Source organism: Mus caroli, chromosome 11 (genome assembly GCF_900094665.2).
Source record: "Mus caroli chromosome 11, CAROLI_EIJ_v1.1, whole genome shotgun sequence".
In the NCBI taxonomy this organism is placed as follows: domain Eukaryota; kingdom Metazoa; phylum Chordata; class Mammalia; order Rodentia; family Muridae; genus Mus; species Mus caroli.
The window spans coordinates 62615158-62637766 of record NC_034580.1 but is presented as its reverse complement, the minus strand read 5'-3'; the positions used below and the strand labels follow the sequence as shown (position 1 = coordinate 62637766).

Genomic DNA, 22609 nt, shown 5'->3' with positions numbered 1-22609 from the left:
CTTGGCTGGCCTTGAACTCAAAGAACTGGTCTGCCTCTGCCTCCTGAGTGCTGAGAGTAAATGTGTGTGTCAGTTGACCTAGCACCTTCTTTTCCTTCTAAATCAACTTCATTGCGTGTTGTTGTTGTTGTTGTTGTTATTGTTGCTGCTGTTGTTATCATTATTATTATTATTTTGTTTTGGTTTGAGACAGGTTTCTCTGTGTAGTCCTGGCTATTCTGGAGCTAGCTCTGTAGACCAGGCTGGTCTCCAGCTCACAGAGATCTGCCTGCCCCCTGCCTTCCGAGTGGGGGAGGCACTACCGCACCCCATAATTATTATTATTATTATTATTTATTTATTTATTTACAATCTACATTGACAGATTCTTTCCAAAGGATATTGCCAGGTTTCAGATATCCATTTAAGAAATCTCCCAGAGGAGATTGGGTATTGTCTCACTAATCCACTTGCCCCAGCTTTATGAAGTTTACAATTGACAGGAAAATTCTCTGTGTCAGAGTGTCTTATATGATGCTTTGGGGTATGTATACAGGGTAAGATGGTTAATTCCAAATAATGACATAGCTACCAATATCGTACACTTGACCCTTTTTAGAGATGAGAACACTCACAATCAATTCTTTTTGCAGCCCAAGTCTCTAGGACCGAGGTTCTCAGTCTGTGGGTCGAGACCCATTGGGGGGGATGTTAGCAAAGGACCCTTTCACTGGGATCACCTAAGACCATGGGAAAATCAGATGATTATAGTAAGATTGGTAAAAAGTGTCCAAATGACAGCTGTTAAGTAGCAACAAAAATACTTTTTAGGTTTGGTGTCACTACAACATGAAGAACTGTGTTAAAGAGTGGTAGCATCAGGAAGGTTGAGCACAGCTGCTCTAAGACCTCATTATTGTTGTGGGGGCCAGGCTTTGTAAAGGCCACCTCTGATTTACTGATTTGTTGGAAATACCTTTTCCATTAGGAGTGAGGTGGGAGTGGTTCCGATGTTTCTTGTCTAGTCTATTCTTGGAACTGTCCCCTCCATTGTTTGTGTTTCCGCTGTGCTTTGTCCTCAAGGTTCTGTTTGTTTGCCTGCGCTGTCCAAGTCTCTACAAATACTTTATACAAATTGTTTCTTTTTTCCTATCTCAATGCTAGAAGCCTTAGATTTGTTCATGTCATGTCTTTTTGCAAAACTCAAGTGGTTTTGTTTTGTTTTGTTTTTTACTGAGTCTTTCTGTGCAGCCCTGGCTGGTCTGCACTCAGGGTCTTCCTGTCTCCGTCTCCTTCTTGCTGGGGTTGCAGGCCTGCACCACCATGTCCAGATACATCATACTTTTTGATATGCATTCTATTTTATGGTCTTCTAGCTTCTGTATGGTTATAATAAGGGTTTCAGCCATCTGGAATTTCTCTTAGCTTATGTGCTTAGAATCAAATTTAGATAGACAAAGACAGGCACTTCCTTTTATTTATTTTAACTTTTTAATTTTTAAAGTTTTTTTTATTGATTTGTTGGAGAGAGGTCTCAAATATCCCAGGCTGGTCTCCAGCTCACTAAGTGGACAATGACCTTGAACTTCTGATGTTCCTATAGAGGTGTCTCTTGAAACAAAGATTCACTCCTTTTTTCTCTTTTTGTTGGTCCTAGGGATTGAAGTCAGGGCCTCTCTCTCGCACACTAGGGAAGAGCTTTACTGCTGAGCTATATCTCCAGTTTCTTCACTTCTGTTTTGATAGGTGTGGATAAAATGGTAGGAGAAGTGGTAAAAACTATTGGGTAGAAAAAAAATATGGCTTGAACTATTAAATAACTAGAAGAAATATGTTGAAAAATCACCAGTGTTTGGGTAGAAGACATACACTCACTCACTCACACACACACATTCACATATACATACATACATACACATATATACACAATTCACACTCACACACACATTCACATATAATACATACTTTCACATACACATACACCATATTCTCATACATACTCACATATACACACACACTCACATTCTCTCTCTCATACCCCCCACAGTACTCTCTCACAAACCTACTTACACATACATAAACTCACACACACCCTTCTCTCTTACACATGTTATACACATACCCTAACACATTCTCTCTCTCTCTCTCTCTCTCTCTCTCTCTCTCATGCAGACATGCATGCACGCACACACATACTCACTTGCACATGCACAAATGCATCCACACATTCACGCAGAAACCTAGCTATGTTGTGCTGTGGATAGCTGTCCCAGATGTCCCTGCTCATCTTTGAGAATTTTAGCTCCAGTACAGCCTCATGGTGCTGGGATCCAACCTTGGGCTTACATAGGCTAGGCAAATTCTCCACATTGAGCTAACCCTTAACCCTTGTTTTTGTTTTTGTTTTTGTTTTTGTTTTTTTTAAAGAAAACAGTCTTTCTATATAGCCTAGGCTAGCCTGAAACTTAAGATCATCTTGCTTCAACCTTCAGGGTACTGAGTACAGGTGTGATGAACCACACCCAACTTTCTTGCTGATAATTTGGGTCCGTAGAAAAATCCTTGCTTGTATCTCTCCTTGAGTTGTGTTCTCCAAAGTGAAATTGCTATATATATGCAGAGAGACTTTGTTTTTTTTAAATTGATTTTTATTTGTCATTAATTGTGTGTGTGTGGGTATGTACACCCATGCATGGGGGGATATGCATACCCATGTATGTGGGTACCAACCTTCCACAGCACTTGTATGGGATTAAAGGACCATTTGCAGATTCTCTTCTTCCACCATGGGCTCTGGGCATTGAATTCTTGCTCAGGTTGCTGCGCTTGGCAGCAAGTACATTACTGTTGAGCCAGGTCCCCAGCCCTACACAGTTTTGTTAAAGATCCCATCTTATCTGTCTTCTTGGAGTTGTCAAATTCTTTGTGAGACTTTGTGAGGTAACCAGGCTAAGAGCAAGAGAATTCACAATGAACTGAAGGGGACAGAACTCGTATACGAGGTTACACTAAAGGGCTGGTAGAAGCCAGAAAGTATTTGGGGGGGGGGGGACCAGAGTGGATTTTTTTTTTTTTACCTGGAGCTTTGAAACAGGGAGGAAGTAGATGAGATGGCGTAATCCTGGTGCTAGGGAGGTAGGGACAGGAGGGTCAGAAGTTCAAGGTCATCCTTGACTACATAGTGAGCGGGAGGTTTGAGCTACAGGGCTAAAGGAGGTCTTGGTGGGGGTGATGAAGGAGGAGGCAGAGGAGAGAGACAAGACAGAGAGACAGAGACTGACAGGCAGACAGAGACAGGGAGTAGAGAACATGTGAGTTTGGGACGTGAACAATGGAGGAATTTGAACATTATTTTGTGCTGAATAGTGGGAGAAGGAAGGGATTGCTGGGCTGCTGGAAGATCAGTCTGATTTATCATCAGGAAGATCTATCATGGACCCAGAGGGCCAGGGAGAAAGGGGCGTGGTAGCTACTTAGATATCAGCTGGTGTAATCTAGGTGAGAAGAAGTTGCTAGGTTGATACTTTGAGGAAGGGGAGAATCCGAGGCTTGGGGGCGGGGGTGGGGTGGGGGGAGGGTAAAATTCAATCCTAGGCTGTTCCTGGGGTGAGCTTCTGAAAGATGACATCAATGCTAAGACAAAGGGTGGGGTCTCAGAGATTTGGAATTGAGGGGCCGGCTACATGGACACTTAGGGGAAGACCCCAAAGAGTGTAATCAGAATGAAGACCACAGCCAGCATTCTGATGAAGGAGCTGCACACATTGTACTTTAGGAAGTCAGTCTTGCTCTCAGTGTTGTTGTTACCACAGAGTGGAAGCCTTGAGGATCAATGCAGTCAGCCGAGGAGAGTGGTGTAGGAAGGGTGTTTGCCTTCCTACACCATTGAGGGAGAGGGTGGGAGGAGAGTGATGGAGCGAAGGTCAGTGGTGCATGGGGTCCCAGGGATCAAAGGGCATGAGCCTCAGGGAGCACAGGTGGTGGACACTAGGGAGGTGCTTAGCAAAGGGGCTGAGAGTTTGCTTAGTCAAGGGCTTGCCTTGTGAGGATGAAGACCTGAGTTTAGCTCTCCAGCACAGACAGACACAGACATACACACGCAGACACACACACACACACATGGACACGGACACGGACTCGTGGATGGACATAGTCACACATAGACACACACAGATACATACACACACATACAGACACACTGTCCTGCAGACACAGTCTGATGAATTTCCAGGGTCTGGAGCACCTTGTATTCAGAGAACCCATGTACTCCTAGCTTGGGGCAAGGAAACCTATTCCTACCCATGCTCTCATCTCAGGTCAAGGCTGACTGATGAGCACTTGGGAGCATGATGCGTACAGATCTTCATTTGTTTGTGTCAAGGCCCAAGGTGACTTTTGTCTTTGTATCCTTTCAGAATGCTGTTTCTAAGTATGGCTCCCAGTTCCAAGGCAATTCCCAGCACGATGCCCTGGAATTCCTGCTCTGGCTTCTGGATCGTGTCCACGAGGACTTGGAGGGCTCAGCTCACGGGCTGGTATCTGAGCAGGTTAGTCACTCACCAATCTGAGTGTGTCTGAGTGTGATATTCCTTTTCCATTCGGTGTTTCCTCAACGCCTTAGGCTCCTGTGTGTTCCAGCCACTGTGTACACCTGCTGGGCTTGCTCTCTTCTTTTAGCTCTGGCTGCTTTTTGACAGTCATTCCATCCTATTGCAGTATTTCTTGTCTTCCCTGACCCCAGTGAGAACTGTGAATAGGATTCCATTATGGCTCATAATTTTAAAGTCAGTTCTTTTTGTTTGTATGTATGTGTGCAGGTGCGAATGTGCATGTCAGAGATCAATGCCAGGTGTTTTCCTAGATCAGGTTTTTTGTTTTGTTTTTGTTTTTTTTTTCCACAGGCTCTTTTGATATTCTGGGAGCTTGCTGATTTGGCTAAACCGACTGGGCAACAAGGCCTAGGGATGCTCTGGTCTCTCCTACCCTTGTGTGGAGACTGCAGGTGCACACAGCCAAGCCTGGCTCCTGCTTGGGAACTTGAATTCACATTCTTATGCTTACATGGCTGGCACTTTTCACATTGAACCATACCCCTCCCCCCTTCCCCAAAAACAGTTTCCTTAAAATTTTCTCCACCCTTTTCCATACATATGTCTGGGGAGCCACAGTAGTCATTCTTTGTTATTTTTAGACAGTCTCCAAATTCAACCAACTTTACTCTTGCTTTCTTGGTTAGTGTATCTCACAGAGCAACGGTTTTTGTTTTTCTTTTTTTTTTTTGTTTTTTTGTTTTTTTGTTTTTCTTAAGACACGGGTGGGTAATTTCTGATTTTGATGCGAACCGCCCCCCACCCTTCAGACCTTCAGGACAAAGGAAGCATTGTAATACTGTGGGTTTGCTTCTGTTGATGTTGGCTTTGTTTTTGTTTTGTTTAGACGGAGTCTTGCTCTGTAGTGCAGGTGGGAACTTGTGCCAACCCTTCTAGATCACCCAGTCTCTGCAGGGTTGGAGATTACACCTTGGTCATAGAGTCAAGCCTGCCCCCCTACCCACACCCCATCCCCTCCGCCCATCTCAGTTTCCCTAAGAGCTGGAATGACAGTTGTCTGTCACCACACCCAGCCACACTACAATACTTTGTAAAAGTCCTGGTTTGATTGGCACAACAGCTATATTCGTTATAGCTTTCCTAAATAAAGTCCAATAATGGCCCAGCTTTGCTATAATCTTTTTGTTGCTCACTGAAAAGTGAGTCAAGTTATAGTTACCCAGTTCTTAGTGTGTACCTCTCCCACCTTGGTAATTAGCCTGTGAGAAACACATTTTTGGTGGATCTCACAGGCATTCAGGACTAGCTTTCATGTCTGCATCATCAGCTTCTTGTTTCTCTCCTTTCCCTCATAGTACTGAGACTTGAACCACACCCCCAGGTCTGATAGGCAACTGGTCTACCTTGGAGCTAAATTCTCAGCCCTTCTGTTTTGTTTTCTATCTGGACACCTGATTCCCATCCCTCTCATGAGTCCAGTAACAACAACAACAACAACGACAACAACAACACAACAAACCCTTTGGGAAGCCAGACTGGATGGTGCATGTCTGTAATCCCAACATAAACAGTTAAGGAGGGGCCAGTCATGGGGCCTGAGACTTGTGTCAGTGGTTAAGAGTCAAGACTGCTCTACCAGCGGATAAGACAAGACTTTGGTTCCCTGTACCTACACAGACAACTCCTAAATGCCTGTAAATCCAGCTCCAAGGGATTTGTCTCCTCCTTCTGGCCTCTGGCCACCTGCACATATGTGCATAACACACACACACACACACACACACACACACACGAGAGAGAGAGAGAGAGAGAGACAGAGACAGAGACAGAGACAGAGACAGAGACAGAGAGACAGGGGCATAACTAAAGTTAATCTTAAATAAAGGGGAGGAATTTTGTCAGGATTTCAGGATTCTAGTTTAAGAGACTAGCTTGAAAGCCTGTTTTCTTGTTTTAAAAACAATCACTCCAAATGACTGGACTACACCACCAAACAAAAGCAGTGATCACCCCAACAAAGCTCCAGGTGGAAGCCAGGTATGGTGAGGCACATCTTTAATCCTAGAGCCAGGTGGATCTCTGTGAGTTGAAGGCCAGTCTGGTCTGAGTTTTAGACTGATCAGGGCTACCCAATGAGACCCCGTCTTAAAAAAAAAATCCCAGGGTACCACAAACCAACATGGTGATGCTTCCTCTGGGTTGGGAGGCAATGGGTGATTTTACTTTCACTTGTAGTTATTTTTCTACGAATCTTAATTCATATCCTTTTATTTTTCTGTGATAGAAAGTTAACTTCCTCTGGCTTAAGGAAACGGCATTTGTTGTTGTTTTATAACCTGCAAATCTGGTTGAAGCAGCTTTGGGTGGGACTGAATCCAAGATCCCAGGTGATGTCACCATATCTTTGACTCCATCTCTTCATTCTCTTTCTGGCTCTGCCCACAGGGTAGCAAGAGGGCCTCTGCATTGCTCATAGAGTCTCCAGAGGCTGGCACAGCAAAGCAAACCCTGATGGTGTGTGCTCATTCCTAGGCATGTGGTCAGAAGACTACAGCAGCCTGATGAGACATCCAAGAGTCACATGCCTGTGGGGAGAACTCGGGCTAAGGAAGGCTTTTACAGAGTCAATTAATTGCTGGCCCAGAGAATACATCATTGGGTAGACACATGTTGTTTACTTCTGTGCCTTCTGTAAATTCAAAGAACACATTTTAAAATGTGAAATGTGTGTATGTTCACACACACACACACAGAGATGATACGTACCATTTACTGAGTGTTCTGTATTGTATATCTACTTTGACAATTTTCATGACTTATTATTACCTTGTATAGTTGACAGTAAGTAAACCTATCAAAATGTTGTTTTATTTTAATATTTATAGTGATAAATTATTCATTCTGTAGTTAGTGGAAGTAGAAATATAGGTTAGGGGTTTCCCAGGGTCATTCACTCTTTCGATAGACTCTTTTGTAGCTTAGACTGAACTTGAATTCACTGTCTACTTGAGGATGACCTTGAACCCTTGACCCTCTTGTTTCTACCTTTCAAGTGCTGGGATTATGGGTGTGCACCATCCTACCCATCATCATCATCTTCTATGCAGTGTAAGTAGGATTGAGTCTGGGTCCGTGGATCTCAAATCCAGTGTGCCAAACTTCCTTTCTTGGAAGCTTCTTGTGTCTTCTCGGTTTCCTACTAGAGGAGAAATATGGGCAGGTGTCTCTTCTACCTTCTACTGCTGTATAAACAAGGACTCATCCTGTTTTCCTATACCAGGAGTTCTTCCTACCTGGGAAGTAGGTGGGATTGATAACTAACTGTGCTAGTCAGTTTTCTGTTACTGTAACCAGCTTACCAAGTGGAAAGGGGTAGTATGGCTTTCACAGGTTTTAGTCTGTGGTCAAGTGTAGCTATTAGGGCTGTGGCAGAGGGAGTACCTCATGGTGGGAGCACATGGAGGGACAAGCTCTTTATCCCATGGTGGCTGTGAAGGGAATGAATTCCTACAGTTCCCTTCAAGGGCATGCCCACAGTGACCTAAGACTTCCCACTAGGCCCCACCTCATCTTAAAGGTTCTACCAGCTCTTAATCGTGAAAGCTTGGACCACGCCATAACACATGGGCCTTTGAGGAATATTCCAGACCCAGATTTCAGCAGCAGCCTTTGAAACTGCTTTTCAGTTTTCCTCTCTTATTTCTTTGGTAGCAGGAAAATCATTTGGCGTAAGGTCACAGAAAGGGTAAGCTCTGTGTGTCCAAGTTACACAGCTAGTAAATAGGAGAGCCATACCCAAATAAGGAAACGCCGTTCTCTATACCAGGGTTCCGGAACTTGAGCACATTTGGTATCTGGGCCTGGATCTTTTTTTTTTTTTTTTCTGTGCCAGGCTGACTTGTGTGTCAGAGCACTCTCACTTTCTTTCTTGCTAGGTGCCAGGGACAGCCCTGACTTGCACTAAACCTGTATGCAAACATTGGCAAATGTCTGCTGACCCAAATCACCCTCTAGTTGAGAAGCTTCGCTCTAAAATCTTTGTTCCCTATGAATATGTGTCTCCTTCAAACTGGTCTTTGAGACATTTGAGTTTGTTTAAGTCATGAGGGCCTGCCAATCATTCTTCGTAACTGCAAGATACAGGGAAAGTAGCTTGATTGAAAGTTAGTCTTTCAACGTCCGTCCTTCCTTCCTTCCTTCCTTCCTTCCTCCCTCTCTCCCTCCCTCCCTCCCTCTCTCCTGTCCCCCTCCCTTCTCTCTCTTTCAGGCTGGGCATGGACTCCAGGTACTTGTGCTTGCTGGGCAGGTGTTTATCTCTTGAGTGACACCCCCGGCCCCCAGTTTCCAGTATTGTCCTCTGTGGCATTCTCCACTCTGAAGCCAGGTCTCTTCAAAAAGGAAACAAGGTGATGTCATCTCCTGCTTGCCTTGCTCTAGTGGCTTCCTACCAAGCAGGAACTAAAGTCATCCCTCCCTGGGCCACTCAGCCTGATCCAGACTCCTCTTCCCCTCACTCCCTTTCCTCGCCATACCTCTGCTTTCTGTCCCTCCATGGAACAGGTGTGGGAGGAGCAGAGCATCCCCTAGGCCAGGTCTACTCAGCCTCACTCTGACCCAGCAACCCTAGCAGTGTCTCTTTCTCTGTTGTCCTGAAGTGGCTTCTTGAAGGAGGGCTGCCCTGAGGCTGAGCTCTGTGTGTGTGTGTGTGTGTGTCTTGGAGGCAGCAGATAGAGCCTTGTGGTTATTTAGCAGGAAAACTTCATTTTCCCTTTCAACAAAGAAAGCTCCTGCCCTCTGTGTACCTGGAGTGATTTCTTTCCCTTTGAAGTTATTTCTCTACTGAGGACATAGGAAAACCACACAGCGAGATTCATTTGTAACTGGAATAGAAAAACGTAAGGGCTGCTCTCTTTTTCCATTACTTTAACGATTCTCAAATACGTCCATCCTGCAAGGGCTGTATTTTCACTGCCCTGTGAACGCCAACACGTAAACAGTCTTTTTTGATAGTTTTCTAGAAATTGCTACTTTTGCAGAATAAAGGTGGGTATGAGTCTAGGGAGAGAAACAGCAGCCAGTGTGTCTTAAGTACCTACTATGTGCCAGGTAAGAGTCCGTCCTCTCTCCTATCCTCCCTCTTTCCTTTCTGAGACAGGGTTTCCTTCAGTAACTTCTCCTGGCCTCAAACTCACACTGTAGCCTCAAACTATAGCCCAAGGTGTCTTTCAACCAGTGATCTTCCAGGCTCAGCCTCCCAAGTGCTGGGATTATAGATGTGAGCCTCTGTTTCTGGTGTGTATCTCACCTCCTGATTTTCACTGTAGTTCCATGCTGAGGGGATGCTGTGGAAGGTTCGCTTGCCTAGCAGACTGGACTCATGTTCCTCTGACCTCTTAGTGCTTGTTTTGTGAATGACTTCCTACTGCCTCTCTCCCTGTTTTGCTTAGGATTTTCTTTCCACATTCCACCCCTTGGTGACCCCTTCCACTGTCATGCCTAGTCTCAGTCTTAGCTTGCCATCTTTATATAGAAACCCTCTCTGCCATGGAAGTTCCTGCTTGCAACTGGAAGTGCCCTAGGAGGGAATGTAGATGGCCAGCCGGGGAGAAGCACATAGGATTAAATGGAACACTTGTCTAGAATTAGACAGCTCTGGGCAGAAGAGCTCTGGGTGGCAAGAGCTGCGAGCTTTCTTGCCTAATCATGATGGCTACAATCAGTGTTTTTCAAGCTTGGTCACTGCCCATGGCTTGTATCCTGGCAGTACATCTTGGTGCAGTTTGGCTCATGGCCCTGTGTCTCTTGGTAGGGAGTTAAGCTTTTCCTGGGGAGACATAAACAAATGTCTCTTGACCCCGATAGATGAACTGGCTCCAATGACAGACCAAAGTGGCCACTCCATCCAAATCTTGCTTGATGAACCAGTGAATTGATTGGGCTTACTCACAGGAACATGGGTGAGGGGCTCCTTAGAGGTTTATACATGACCTCAGAACAGCTATATCACTAAAAGGTCCCATCCCAGGGTGGGTGGGTATGGGTGGTGACCTCCTAAAGCTACCCACATGGAGTCTCCTACTCGTCAGTACCTTCCAGCTTCTCTGTACTCTAGAACCCCCTGAGACTACTTGAGCTGGGCTGGGATTGCTGACAGCTGACAGGCACAAGGAGAGTGGCTAGGGTCTCAGGTGAGGGTAAAATGACCCTTCCTAGGTACTGTCTATGAGGGAGCATCAGCAAGCTGGGGTTGTGGAAGGTCTCACGTGGGTAATCACAGCTGTGCTCCACTCAGAAGATAGCAGTCCAGGGACTAGACCCAAGGTCTCAAGCAGTGTAAATCCTGGGCAGAACAACCCAGTGTCGACACCTAATGCAAGTTCACATCTCCAGAATTTTGCAAACACTTGCCACTCTGCTGCTGTGTCTGGCTGTTGAGCCACCCTTGAACTTGGTCTGTCCTTCCCAGCCCCATCTCTTTTGCTGGAGTCAACTGTGTTTATTCTTTTCTTTCCTCTTCCTGGTTCTGCTGAACTAAGAGCCCTTACACAGGTGTCTTGAGACCCCCTCCCATCTCTTTTTACTTTCATGGCTTCCACGCAGGTCACCTGCTTGTTACTTGGACACTTAATGATGTCCTTTACCTGGGAATGGATGTTGAGTTAAAGAATCTCTGTAAGCATCGAACTACCACTCTGGTTAAAAAAAAACAAACAAACCCCAAACGCACACTATTAGACATCTCCAATATATTATACCTACAACCTGTACAAGTATTCAGTATGTGCCAGGCTAAGTCAGTCTGTCTATCTGTCTATCTATCTATCTATCTTTCTATCTTTCTATCTATCTATCTATCTATCTATCTATCTATCTATCTATCTATCTATCTGTGATGGCTACTTTTATATCATCTTGATACAAATTAGACTCATCTGAGAGGAGAGAACCTCAACTGAGAAGTTGCCTCTATAAGATCAGACTTTGGGCAAGCCTATAGGATATTTTCTTAATGAATGATTGATGGGAGAGGGCCCAGCCCATGATGATTGGTACCACACCTAGGATAGTGGTCCTAGGTGCTATAAGAAAGCAAGCTGTACAAGCACGAGGAACAAGCCAGTAAGCAACACTCCTCTGTGGCCTGCGCATCAGCTCCTGCCTCCAGATTTCCACCTAGTTTGAGTTTCTGCTTTTAGCTTCCCTCAATGGATCGTGACTTTGGATATGTAATACAAATAAAACATTTCCTCTCCAAGTTGCTTTTGGTCATGGTATTTCACCACAGCAGTAGTAACCCTGACTAAGACACTATATCTATAAATGACTCTTTAACTCCTTAAAACAAGTATCAGTTGGATGCTGTCATGACTCCCATATTAGAATTAGGGAATTGGTCATACACTGGAAATGTAGTCCCCATGCCTGTGTGTTAATGGTATTTGGCAGTGCTGGAAATGGATCCTGAGGCCTCACACATTGCTAGGAAAGCAACTTTTATCACACAACTCCGGCCTCGACTCTGTTACTGCATTGGAAATAGGGTGGTGCTTTGGAAGGGAATTGACAGTTGAAATCACGAAAGAAGGGTGTGTCCAGTGTGAGATTGTAGCTTCATAAGATGAGGAAGGGTTGGTCTTCTCTCTGTTGTGAGCTCAGAGGCCCTTGCCAACTGCCGAGAAGATGCTAGTGCCATCTTTCTAGCCCAAAGAACTATGAGCTGAATCAGCTTTTCTCGAGTCATTGTAAATTCTCAGTTTCCTCCAGCATAGTGGTGCAGGCCTGGAATCCCAGCTTTTGAGAGGTATAGGCCTGGAAACCAGAAGTCTTAAAGTTGGGCTTGGGTCAAGAGTGAGTTTGAGGCCAACTGGAGTTACACAAAGCTCTGCCTGCCTCAACCTTCTTGTCCTACTACCTGAGACCCTTCCTCAACAAATAAACAAACAAGAAAAAAAAAAAAACCCAAACAACAATAATAAAAATCAAGAAAGAATAAATTACTCAGTTTGTGGTATTTTAATTACGGCAACAGAAAACCAACTAAGGTAAAAGCCACAGAGCAAGTAAACTATTTAACTGGATTAGAAAAGTTGAATATACTAGCCACTTGTGTCATCCCTGTTAGAAAATACCCAGCGGAAACAGTTTAAGAGAACAAAGACTGCTCACGGTAACACAGAAACAAAGATAACGTGTTCAAGGCCCCCAAGCGTGGTCTGGGAGATATATACTCAAAAAGCACACAGACACATGCACAGTGTTACATTATAGTTTTGTGATAAAACACATTGAGAAATTGAGATACAATGCTGTCAGGAACATTGTATGTCTGGCCTTATATAGATGATCAAATATTTACTAAACAGCTTTGTATTATGAGTTGCTGTGCATGGAATGGCACCCTGGACACCCTTCAGTGTGTGTGTGTGTGTGTGTGTGTGTGTGTAGCGGGGACTTCATAAGTAATTATGTCCCCTGTGTGGTATGGAGTGGGCAGAAAGTAGGGATAACCAGGAAACCTGGGAAGCTGGAGCAACTCACACTGGGAACAGCAGCCCTTCAGGGACCACGGTGTCCAGGGACACTGGAGTAGGCCAGAGCCTTGAGGGAAGAAGGGTGAACGATGACCTAGAAAGATATATTTAGGATGCAGGGATTGGGAACTGCTGTTTATAGATGTGATTAAGAAAGTTGAATTAGGGTAATTAACTTGGATTCTCCAGTTGGTCTTTTAGCACAATATTGAGTGTTGTTACAAGGGGCAGAGGGAGTTTAGAGACCACAGAGGACAAAACAGTGTAAACACAGAGCAGAGAGCATTATTGAAGATGCTGAACCAAGGACAATATGGTGTGGCCACAAGACAAGAAATTCCAGCAGCAGCCAGCTGAATCTAGAAGAGGCTAGGAGAGGATTCCTGCCTGGAATGTCTGGAGGCTCTGGCACCTATCAACACCCTCCTGTAGACAATTGATGCCTGTTGTAGATGTATCTGAGGCCCCAGCAGGACATAGGTGAAGAGCAGTGCCATCAACCCCAGGGTGGAGTTGGGTGGGGAGTGTGTGTATGAGTTCTCTCTATGGTCACCCTTGAGTTCTGTGTTCCACACATGTGTACACTCTTTCTCAGGGGTTTGGGCAAACAAGAGGATTGAAAGAGCACTGAGTAATGGTAAATCAGCCAAGAAGACTTCCTTTTTGGCTCCACAGGGCACAGGAAGGGATGATATGGGCATTAGGGCGAGGTGGTGGGCTCTGTGGCCTGGAAGCAGCCCTGTGACCTAATGTGGACAGGATGTCATCAGATCTCTTCCTTGTACCTTTGCAGCTGCCCCCAGAAGTGAGTAAGATCTCAGAGGACCTCCGGCCATCTGTAGCTCCTAACTCCTTAGGGCCCAGCTTTGTGCAGAGCCACTTTCAAGCACAGTACAGGTAAGACGGCGGTGGGGTTAGAGTGTGGTCCCCAGAAGTTGGGTGGGAAGGCCACCTGTATCTCATTGCCCTTGCTCGACCCTGCACAACAAAACAACAAAGCACTACAGTTCCTTCCCTTTCCTGTCCCAGCCCCAGCTAATCACTCTACTGTTGTCTCCAGTCTTGAGGTTTTCTTCTTGGCTTCCTGGAATGGCCTTCTGCCCTCCTTTAAAGGAGTGACTGGAGGATGGTCCTGTAGAACAGAGATGTGGCGGCCAGGATAAACCATCCTGCAGACACAGTGAAGCTGGGGAGACTCTTCCTGTCTGCTTGGCATGGCCAGAGGGCTCAGCTGAGTTAGTCACTGCGAGCTCAGCTCAACGTGGTGGATATAAAATCATCACGTGGCCTTTGATTTTAAGAAGTATGCACTGTGGGTATTTCTGTAAGAGAGTATGAATGTTTATAAGAATCATGGGGTTTAGTGAAAATACCTGCATCAACAAGATGTCAAAGAGGAGACCTTAGCCCTAGACTGGCTGTATGTGTCTTTTCATGAGTTTTGGTAGCTGAATAGGGTCCGATGGATAGGAACATACTCCACAAAGATGACTGTTACTTCCAAGCTGGGAACAAGCACAGAGGTCAAGATTTAAGAGAAGCTGTTGGATGCAGAAAGCCTCTTTTACGTGAGATGTCCACATATGTATGTTTCTAACATCGGGTTTAGATTCCACTTTTTAAAGGCTGGAGCAAAACCAAAATTGAATATGTGAATGGTATGCTGACTTTACATGTGTTTATAATGCACAGTGTCATGTTCAATATATATGTATCCTCAAATGTTCATCATTAGTGCATAGGAAAATCTTACAAAATCCTCTCTTGTAGCTTTTTATTTAATGCAGACCATTCAGTTATCTCTAATCACTCTACCTGTGTGGCTGTGTTGCTGCCTGTGGGTTAGTGCCCATTGGTCAGCATCTCCCTATCTGCCATCCCTTCTCCCTGGCCTCTGGTAACTGCCATTCTTTTTTTTGTTGTTGTTGTTGTTGTTTTTGAGACAGGGTTTCTCTGTGTAGCCCTGGCTGTCCTGGAACTCACTCTGTAGACCAGGCTGGCCTCAAACTCAGAAATCCGCCTGTCTCTGCCTCCCAAGTGCTGGGATTAAAGGCGTGTGCCACCACCGCCCGGCGGTAACTGCCATTCTACTCTCAACTTCCCTGAGAGAGTTTTAGAGTCAATGCGTAATATTTACATAGGATTTGATAACACATTTTATGTTTTATATTGTTTGTGAAAATATTTGTGCTTATGTTCCACATGAAATATATGTGTTTTCATGTATAAGGTAATATGTAATTATATATTGGTAATAAAATATGTTGAATAATATAAATGGTATACATTATATTTATATAATTTACTACTAATGCTTTTTGAGAAGTTGGGGACTTTACCCAGAATTTCATACATGCTAGTCCTACCACTGAGTGACATTAATAATAAATATTAAATTTATTTATATAATATAAATATATGTATACTTAACATGTGCTTAAGTATATTTTATTAATAATCTGTGTGTGTTTGTGGGTACTTGTACATGGCTACATGTGTGTGCAGAAGTCAACTTTGGTGGTGTTCCTTGGTTTTCATTGGTTTGGTTCGTTTTGTTTGATTTTTAGATAGTATCTGTCATTGGTCTGGGACTTGCTAGTTAGGCTAGGCCACTGGCCAGTGAGTCCCGGAATCCACCTTCTCAATGGTGAGTTTACAAAAGCACTGGGGCTTCTTGCAGGGACTCACAGTAAGTGCAGGAGAAGCTCCGCCTTCAGCAGATTCTGTGAAGTGTGAGCCCTGCATTGGCTAACTCCCCTCTGTGGCTTTCATATCCCATGTTTATTTGCGATTGTCTGTGATCCATTTGGTTGCCCTGAACCAGGCTTTCTTGTTTCTTCAAATGGGTTCCAATGTCTGTCCTTGTGGGTGTTGCCGTGAGCCATTTCCAACAGAACTGCTCTCTGGTCTTGGCGACTGTTCCTTTTTCCTCTGCTCTGCTGTGTTTCCCCAGAGCTCTTAGTGAGTTTCTTTTCTTAATTACTTCCCTTCAAGCAGGTGATATTTAGTCTTTTAGAATTTCCCAACTTCCAGTCCCATATTTTCATCCTTTCTGGGAGACTTTTGTTCTTTGCATTTGACTGGGAGGGGCTGACATAAAACTTCTCTGTTTAAGGATTTGCATTATTGTCAGCGATTTCTGAGGGAATGAATAAGCAGGCCCCGCCATCTTTGAGAATGATAGTTTAGGGGGCCCATGTAGCGTCTGAATGCTTTGGAGCTACCTTCTAGGGGAGCAGGAAAAGGCCTGGAGAGGGGCCCACCCTCTGTTCCAGGGAGGGAGGACCATGTGGAAGCGGCTGGAGTTACTGTGGAATGTGCACCTTCTCTTCGGTTGCTGGGAGTACTGGGTAGTACAGAGCTCTACAGAATGAGCCTAAACTCTGTATGGATATCGTGAGCTGCCATGTGAGGGCTGGGAATTGAACTGGGGTCTTCTGGAAGAGAAAAATACTCTTAATCACTGAGTCATCTTTCCAGCCCCAATCTTAAATTCTGTCCAGGTGTGTGTATAGGGAGTGATGACAGACATTCCCCCTCCCATCCTTCCCCTGCTCCAAATATCTTGAATAATAAGAGGGGACCTAAGGACCTGAGAGGTAGGAGACTTGGCATTAGATGATGAAATCTGGAAGCCCTCTTTTCAGGTGGACATTTGAGCAAAGAGGGGAGTGACAAGAAGTCTGCCAGTCAAATCACTGGGACTAGGTATTCCAGGTGGGGCAGTCGCAGAGACAAGGTGCCTAAGTAGGCAATGATCTATGTGAATTCAGGTGTTGGGAGGGCAAGTTTAAGGAATAGAAAGAACTAGTCGCAATGGTGAAGGCCTGTCGTCCCAGCACTTGAGAGGCTGAGATAGGGATTGCTGAGTTTGAAGTCAGCTAGGACTACATAGTTAAACAGGCCAGCCTAGGGTACAGAAAAAGACTCTCTCAAAACCAGACAAACAGAAAACAAGCGAGAAGCAGGTCAAGATGGGTCAGTGGCAAGGGCACAGGGGGAGCTTTTTTATCTAAGCATTATTGGTGGGTGGTTTGTTTGTTTGTTGGTTGGTTGGTTGGTTTTTTTGTATTTAAATTGAAGGTACTTTGAAGTGTATGCTAGGCTCCTGACTTTAAGTGGGATGGATGGGTCTTCAGGGCTGGGCTTCTCAGGAAGTGATATTTGAGTTGGTCAAATGTTAAGGATCTATAGTGCCCTTCCAGTAGATTTCTCATCTACAAGAGCACAAGAGGTGTTTGTGGTGGTGACAGCAGAGAATACCACTTTAAGCCAGAGAGCCTGTCATATAGAGAAAGTGTCCTGAGGAGCCTGTGCAAGCAAGGGCTTTGGAGGTACCGAGACATGCTTTTCTGCAGTGGGATGGATGGGACAGCTCCAAGATAATGTACTGAGTGGTGATAATTTGTCTATTCCATGGAGGAGTATGGATGCTGTTGGTCTCCTTTATGAAACTGGGGGTGATGGGTAATTGTGGGTTCTCTGTCTTCTATCTCCTCTTCAGTTCCCACTTCTCCTGAGGTACTGAGGACTAAACCCAGGACCTCCATCTACAGTTTTGGGCCCACTGGTCATATTTAATCTGTCACCATTACCAATTTCTGAGAAACAGGTATATTTCCCATCTTTTCTGTAGTTTAACTTAAGAACAACATGTTATCTTTGTTCTTTACAAAATAAGAGTGGGGTTATAGCCCAGTGATAAAGTACATCCTTGGGATGGCAAGGTCATATTCTTGAGTCATTTGGGTATGATACAAGTCTATGAAGTTCAATACAGTACAGTTCTGTGGGTTCAGTTCTAACTACCATAAGATATGTACACACACACACACACCCACAAACACACATACATACAATTAGCCAATGGCTTAGAAAATTTTTATTTTTTCACAAATCACACATATTACTACATGAAATAAGTTCAGGGCTCATATAAGGTCATCTTGGGGCAGGAAATTGTCTCAGAGGTTACGAGCACTTATTGCTCTTACAGAGGATGCATTTTGATCCCAGAACCCACATGAGGCAGCTCACAAACTCCTCTAACTCCCGTTCCAAAGGCTCCAACATCCCCTTCAGGCCTCTGCAGGCACCCACATATGCTCACATGCACAGACACACATAAGTAAATTTAAAAAAAAAGAAACCAAAGCCATATTCTTGAACCAGTTTGATACAATGCAACTCTATGAAAGAAAAAAAAAAAAAAAAAAACCAAAAAACAAAAAACACCACACCTGGTTTTGTTTTTTTGAGGCTAAAAGGAGAGCTTGAACTGGGGATTGGAAAGTTTTCCAAACACAAGAGTGTATCCTGTGGCTTGGTGCATACCTCTGCCCACAGTGGTCTGGAGAGGTGGTGTGATCTGAAGAGAAGCAGGAGCTGAGGGAACTCCACAAATGCCATGGCCAGTGAAGGCTGTAGGGCAGTGTTGCCATTTATCAAAACACTACATCTATTCTCTGGGGTCAGTGTTAAACAGAAAAGGCAGGGGGGTATGGTGTATTGTAGACAGTGGACCTAGCATCTCTGAAGCCCTATGCTCCAACACTACCACCAACACAACAGACAAGGAAACAAAAGACTACTGGGGACTGTTTTCTAATTGCTACCAACCTTCTAGAAACTTCTATCCACTTAGATAACTTGTATCCCTATTGTAACCATTAGGTAACTTGTATCCCCAGGATCTGGCAAAGAGCAGACACCTCAGGTGAATCTATAGGTTCACCTTCTTGCTATGTTGTTGTTGTTGTTGTTGTTACTGTTGTTATCTTTGAAATAGTATCTTGCTATATAGCCTACAATAATGGCCTGGAACTTTCCATCCTTCTACCTTAGCCTCTTGAGTGCTAGAATTACAGTTATGAAATACCACATCTGACTCTTGGAAAGTTTTTATACTTAAGATGCTAGAGTCCCTCCCCTGTGTCATTGATATGTAATGTATGTCAGGAAAACCTGGAAGTCTGCACCTCTAAAAATCCATCTGTGGGCTAGGCTTGTGAGATGGCTCAGAGGGTAAAGGCACTTGTTGCCAAACCTGATGACCTAAGTTCTATGCCAGAACCCACATGGTGGAAGGAAAAGACCAACTCCCAGAGACTGTTCTGACTCGATATATGTACTGTGGCACCCACCCACCCTCCCTATCAATTAAGTAAACAAATGAATAAATCAAATAGCCATCTCAAAAAAGTGATTCATGTGTTTTGGGGGCTCAGGGAAATCTGGTACCCAGGGAATAGTCACATTCCACTTCCTTTGCCCCCAGCTTCTAGAAACCACCGATTTGAAGTGCATCTCTTTGGCATTTCCTATTCTAGATAGCTCATATAAATAGAATGATACAGCCGGGCAGTGGTGGCACACGCCTTGAATCCCAGCACTTAGTAGGCAGAAGCAAGCAGATTTCTGAGTTCGAGGCCAGCCTGGTCTACACAGAGAAACCCTGTCTGGAAAAAAACAATCAATCAATCAATCAATCAATAAAATGATACTATAGAGCTGGGTATTTCTTGGTACTTGACATATTTCCAGGGACTATGTTTTGTTTTATGGCTAAGTTGTATTCCACATTTTGTCTACCCCCTTATCTATTGCTGGGTACTCTGGTTGGTTCCGGCTCTGAGGCTTGTGCAGGACTGCAGCAGCATTCACACAGAAGTGATCGTTGAACACCTGCTTTCAGTTCTGCATGGAACTGCTGGAAAGGAAGTGCTGCAGTAATTCTGTGGCGATGTTTGAGGGTTACCAAACTACCTAAGTCTGATGATGGTTCATCTCTGCTCTTGCCTTCACAGGTCTTCCTTGACTTGTCCACACTGCCTGAAACAAAGCAACACCTTTGACCCTTTCCTGTGTGTGTCCCTTCCCATCCCCTTGCGCCAGACGAGGTACGTGAGTGTCCCGAGTGCTGTGGCACGCCCACTGTACTTGGTCCCTCTTTCCTGAGAACCTTCTCTTCCTGGAGCTGCCATTTTTCACTTAGCTGTCTCTAAGACTGGTTGTACAGTCAGGTGCCACTCAGTTAATAGGCAATTAAAGAGAAAGGGGTGTGCAGTCTCCAGCTGATGAACAGGATGCTTTTGTGTGTACGTGCTGAGTCCACGCAGTGTCCTGACTTAGATCTCTGGCCTGCTCAGGAGCTAGCACAGCCCCCACTTCAATCAGACAAGGGCTTCTGTTGCCACATGCTCTTCCCTGCCATATCTCACAATCTTGTCCCTTCTTCATAAAGATATGGGAAAATTTTCTTTTCTGTATTTCCTATTTATTATTTATTTATGGACAAAGTCTCATTCTATAGCCAATCCCTCTGCCTTAGCCTCCCAAGTGCTGTGTCTGTAGGCATGAGCTACCATACTCGACTATAAGGAGATTATTTCATGAAGGAGGAAAGAAAGAGAAAGAAAAAAAGGCTTGTTTGGTACAGGTGAGGAAAAAATTGGTATTGGGGTGAGAGAGCAGTGGGTTGCAGTGTCTGAAAGCAAGGCCTGGCAGTGCAGTCTCTTTCCCAGAATCCCACCTTGCCATCAACACCGCTGGCCTGGCCTGTGTTGTGGAAGGTGACTGTAGGAGCCAGTGTGGGCCTGGAGGCGGAGGTATTTCTTCATTGTGTTCCCACCTTGTTCAGTCCTGTCTCCTCCCCTTCCTAGCCACATCTGCATGCTTACGATCTAGCAGAACACAGGACTTCTTCACAAAGCCACACATGACAGTCACACTTCCATCTGCTCAGAACTGCTGTGCTGTCTGTGTCATAAGCATGACGGTGGTCTTATACAGTAACATGGGTTATACCACTGTTGATAGAATCAAAATGTAGGCTGTGACTGAGGAGTCTCCGTACGTAGCACAGTGGTTAAAGCAGTGACTCTGGGGCAGACTTCCCAGGTTCTAATCCCAGCTTGTGACTTGGCTAATTACTACAGCACAGCAGTCACTGTCCCTCAGGAGTGGGCTCTGGGGTCTGTGAGGGGAAGTGAAAGCAGAGACTGGAAGGGAAATTTTCATTGGTGGGAAAGCGACCAGTAGAGTTGATTTCTTCTAAAATAAACCACTTGGCTGTTTTGATTTACAAAATGCAGAGTTTTCTTTGTTTGTTTTATTTTATTTTATTCATTTGTTTTAACTGTTTATCTGTTAACAGTCTTAGGATCAGAGGGACCGGACGGAGATCTATATAGTGTGATTTCTACTCAAAATTCTCTTATTTCAACCCCAGGGAAAAGCAGTTTGGGAGATTTGGCTCTCTCCTGCCGCCTAGCGGCTGGGCACCTAACGTGCAGGGACCTAATTAGCAAAATGTGTCTAAGGACTGAGCCTGCCAGCCATGGACCATGGCATTGGTGACCATTCCTTTCAGTCCTTTAAGAATTTTGGCTCCCTTTCTGTTTTCCAGATTCTTGAGTGTCACTTTGGTGTTCCCCACAAAGAGCCAGCGGTTTCTGCGTGTTGGCTTGGCCGTGCCAATCCTCAGCACAGTGGCGGCCTTGAGGAAGATGGTTGCAGAGGAAGGAGGCGTCCCTGCAGAGGAGGTGTGCTGGAACGGCTGGGGCCTGGCCATTGGATGACAGAATGCTGACTGGGCCAGCTGCCCAGGCTAGTGTGTGGTTCCCAGATGACTCCAGCATGACTCACTGGCTTCTATTTGATTAGTTGTCCCTCGGTGTCTGTGGTGACCCGGCCTTGACTTCTGCATTATTACTCAGGGTGACCGCAAAGAGACACTTTGCAGTTCAGAAGGTGGTGGTAATTGTGATCCAACAGCAGCTAACCAGTCATGTTTACTAAGTGTGGGCCCTGTCCCTTGGTGGTTTTCTCCCTCTGTCTCCCCTCCCTCCCTTCTGACATAAGGTCTCACTATATGATTCTGGCTGGCCTGGTACCCCTATATATATATATATATATATATATATATATATATATATATATATATATATTCCAGGGTGGCCTTAAATTCCTATCCATCCTTCTGCCTCAGCCTTCCCAGTGTTGAAATATAGGCATGTGGCACAGTGCTCAGTTTATCTCATGGGTTAATCCTGACCACTCTTATAAAGAAGATATTACAGAGGTCTTCATCTTGGAAGTGAGGAAAAAGGTTCAGAGGGGTTAAGTGAATTGTCCAAGGTCACACAGCAAGGAGGTGGCTAAGCTGGGATGGGAATGCATGTGCTTTTACGCTTTCCCACTCCTGAGAATATCGGCGGGGGACTGGAGGGATGCTTAGTGAGATGCACACATTGAAAGTTTGTGAGAGGAGAGGAGATGGAGAAGGTGGGAAACTGTTCTGCTGGCTTAAGCCTGCCTCCTTGGTAGCCCAAGCTGGCTTTGACCACATGACCTTCCTGCCTCGGGCTCAGCATGTACTACCTGACCTGTCTTTGATTGATTGATTGATTGATTGATTGATTGATTGATTTTTTATTTATTTAGACAGAGTCTCATTCTGTGGCTTAGAAGGCATGTACCAAAACAACCTGTCTTTGTTTCATATATGTAGTTGTTAATTACTTAATTTTTGAGACAGGATCTTCTCAC

At 44.8% G+C, this 22609-nt stretch overlaps 1 protein-coding gene across 2 annotated transcripts in view; it reads left to right on the top strand.

Moving 5' to 3' along the window:
* Usp43 (ubiquitin specific peptidase 43) overlaps positions 1-22609 on the top strand; it is a 61572-nt gene that overhangs the window by 3857 nt on the left and 35106 nt on the right. For both annotated transcript variants that reach the window (XM_021177354.2, XM_021177353.2), the window contains exons 2-5: positions 4395-4526; positions 13854-13957; positions 19867-19959; positions 21468-21603. In XM_021177354.2, the coding sequence (XP_021033013.1) occupies positions 4395-4526; positions 13854-13957; positions 19867-19959; positions 21468-21603 (465 nt within the window). The remainder of the gene's footprint in view (positions 1-4394; positions 4527-13853; positions 13958-19866; positions 19960-21467; positions 21604-22609) is intronic.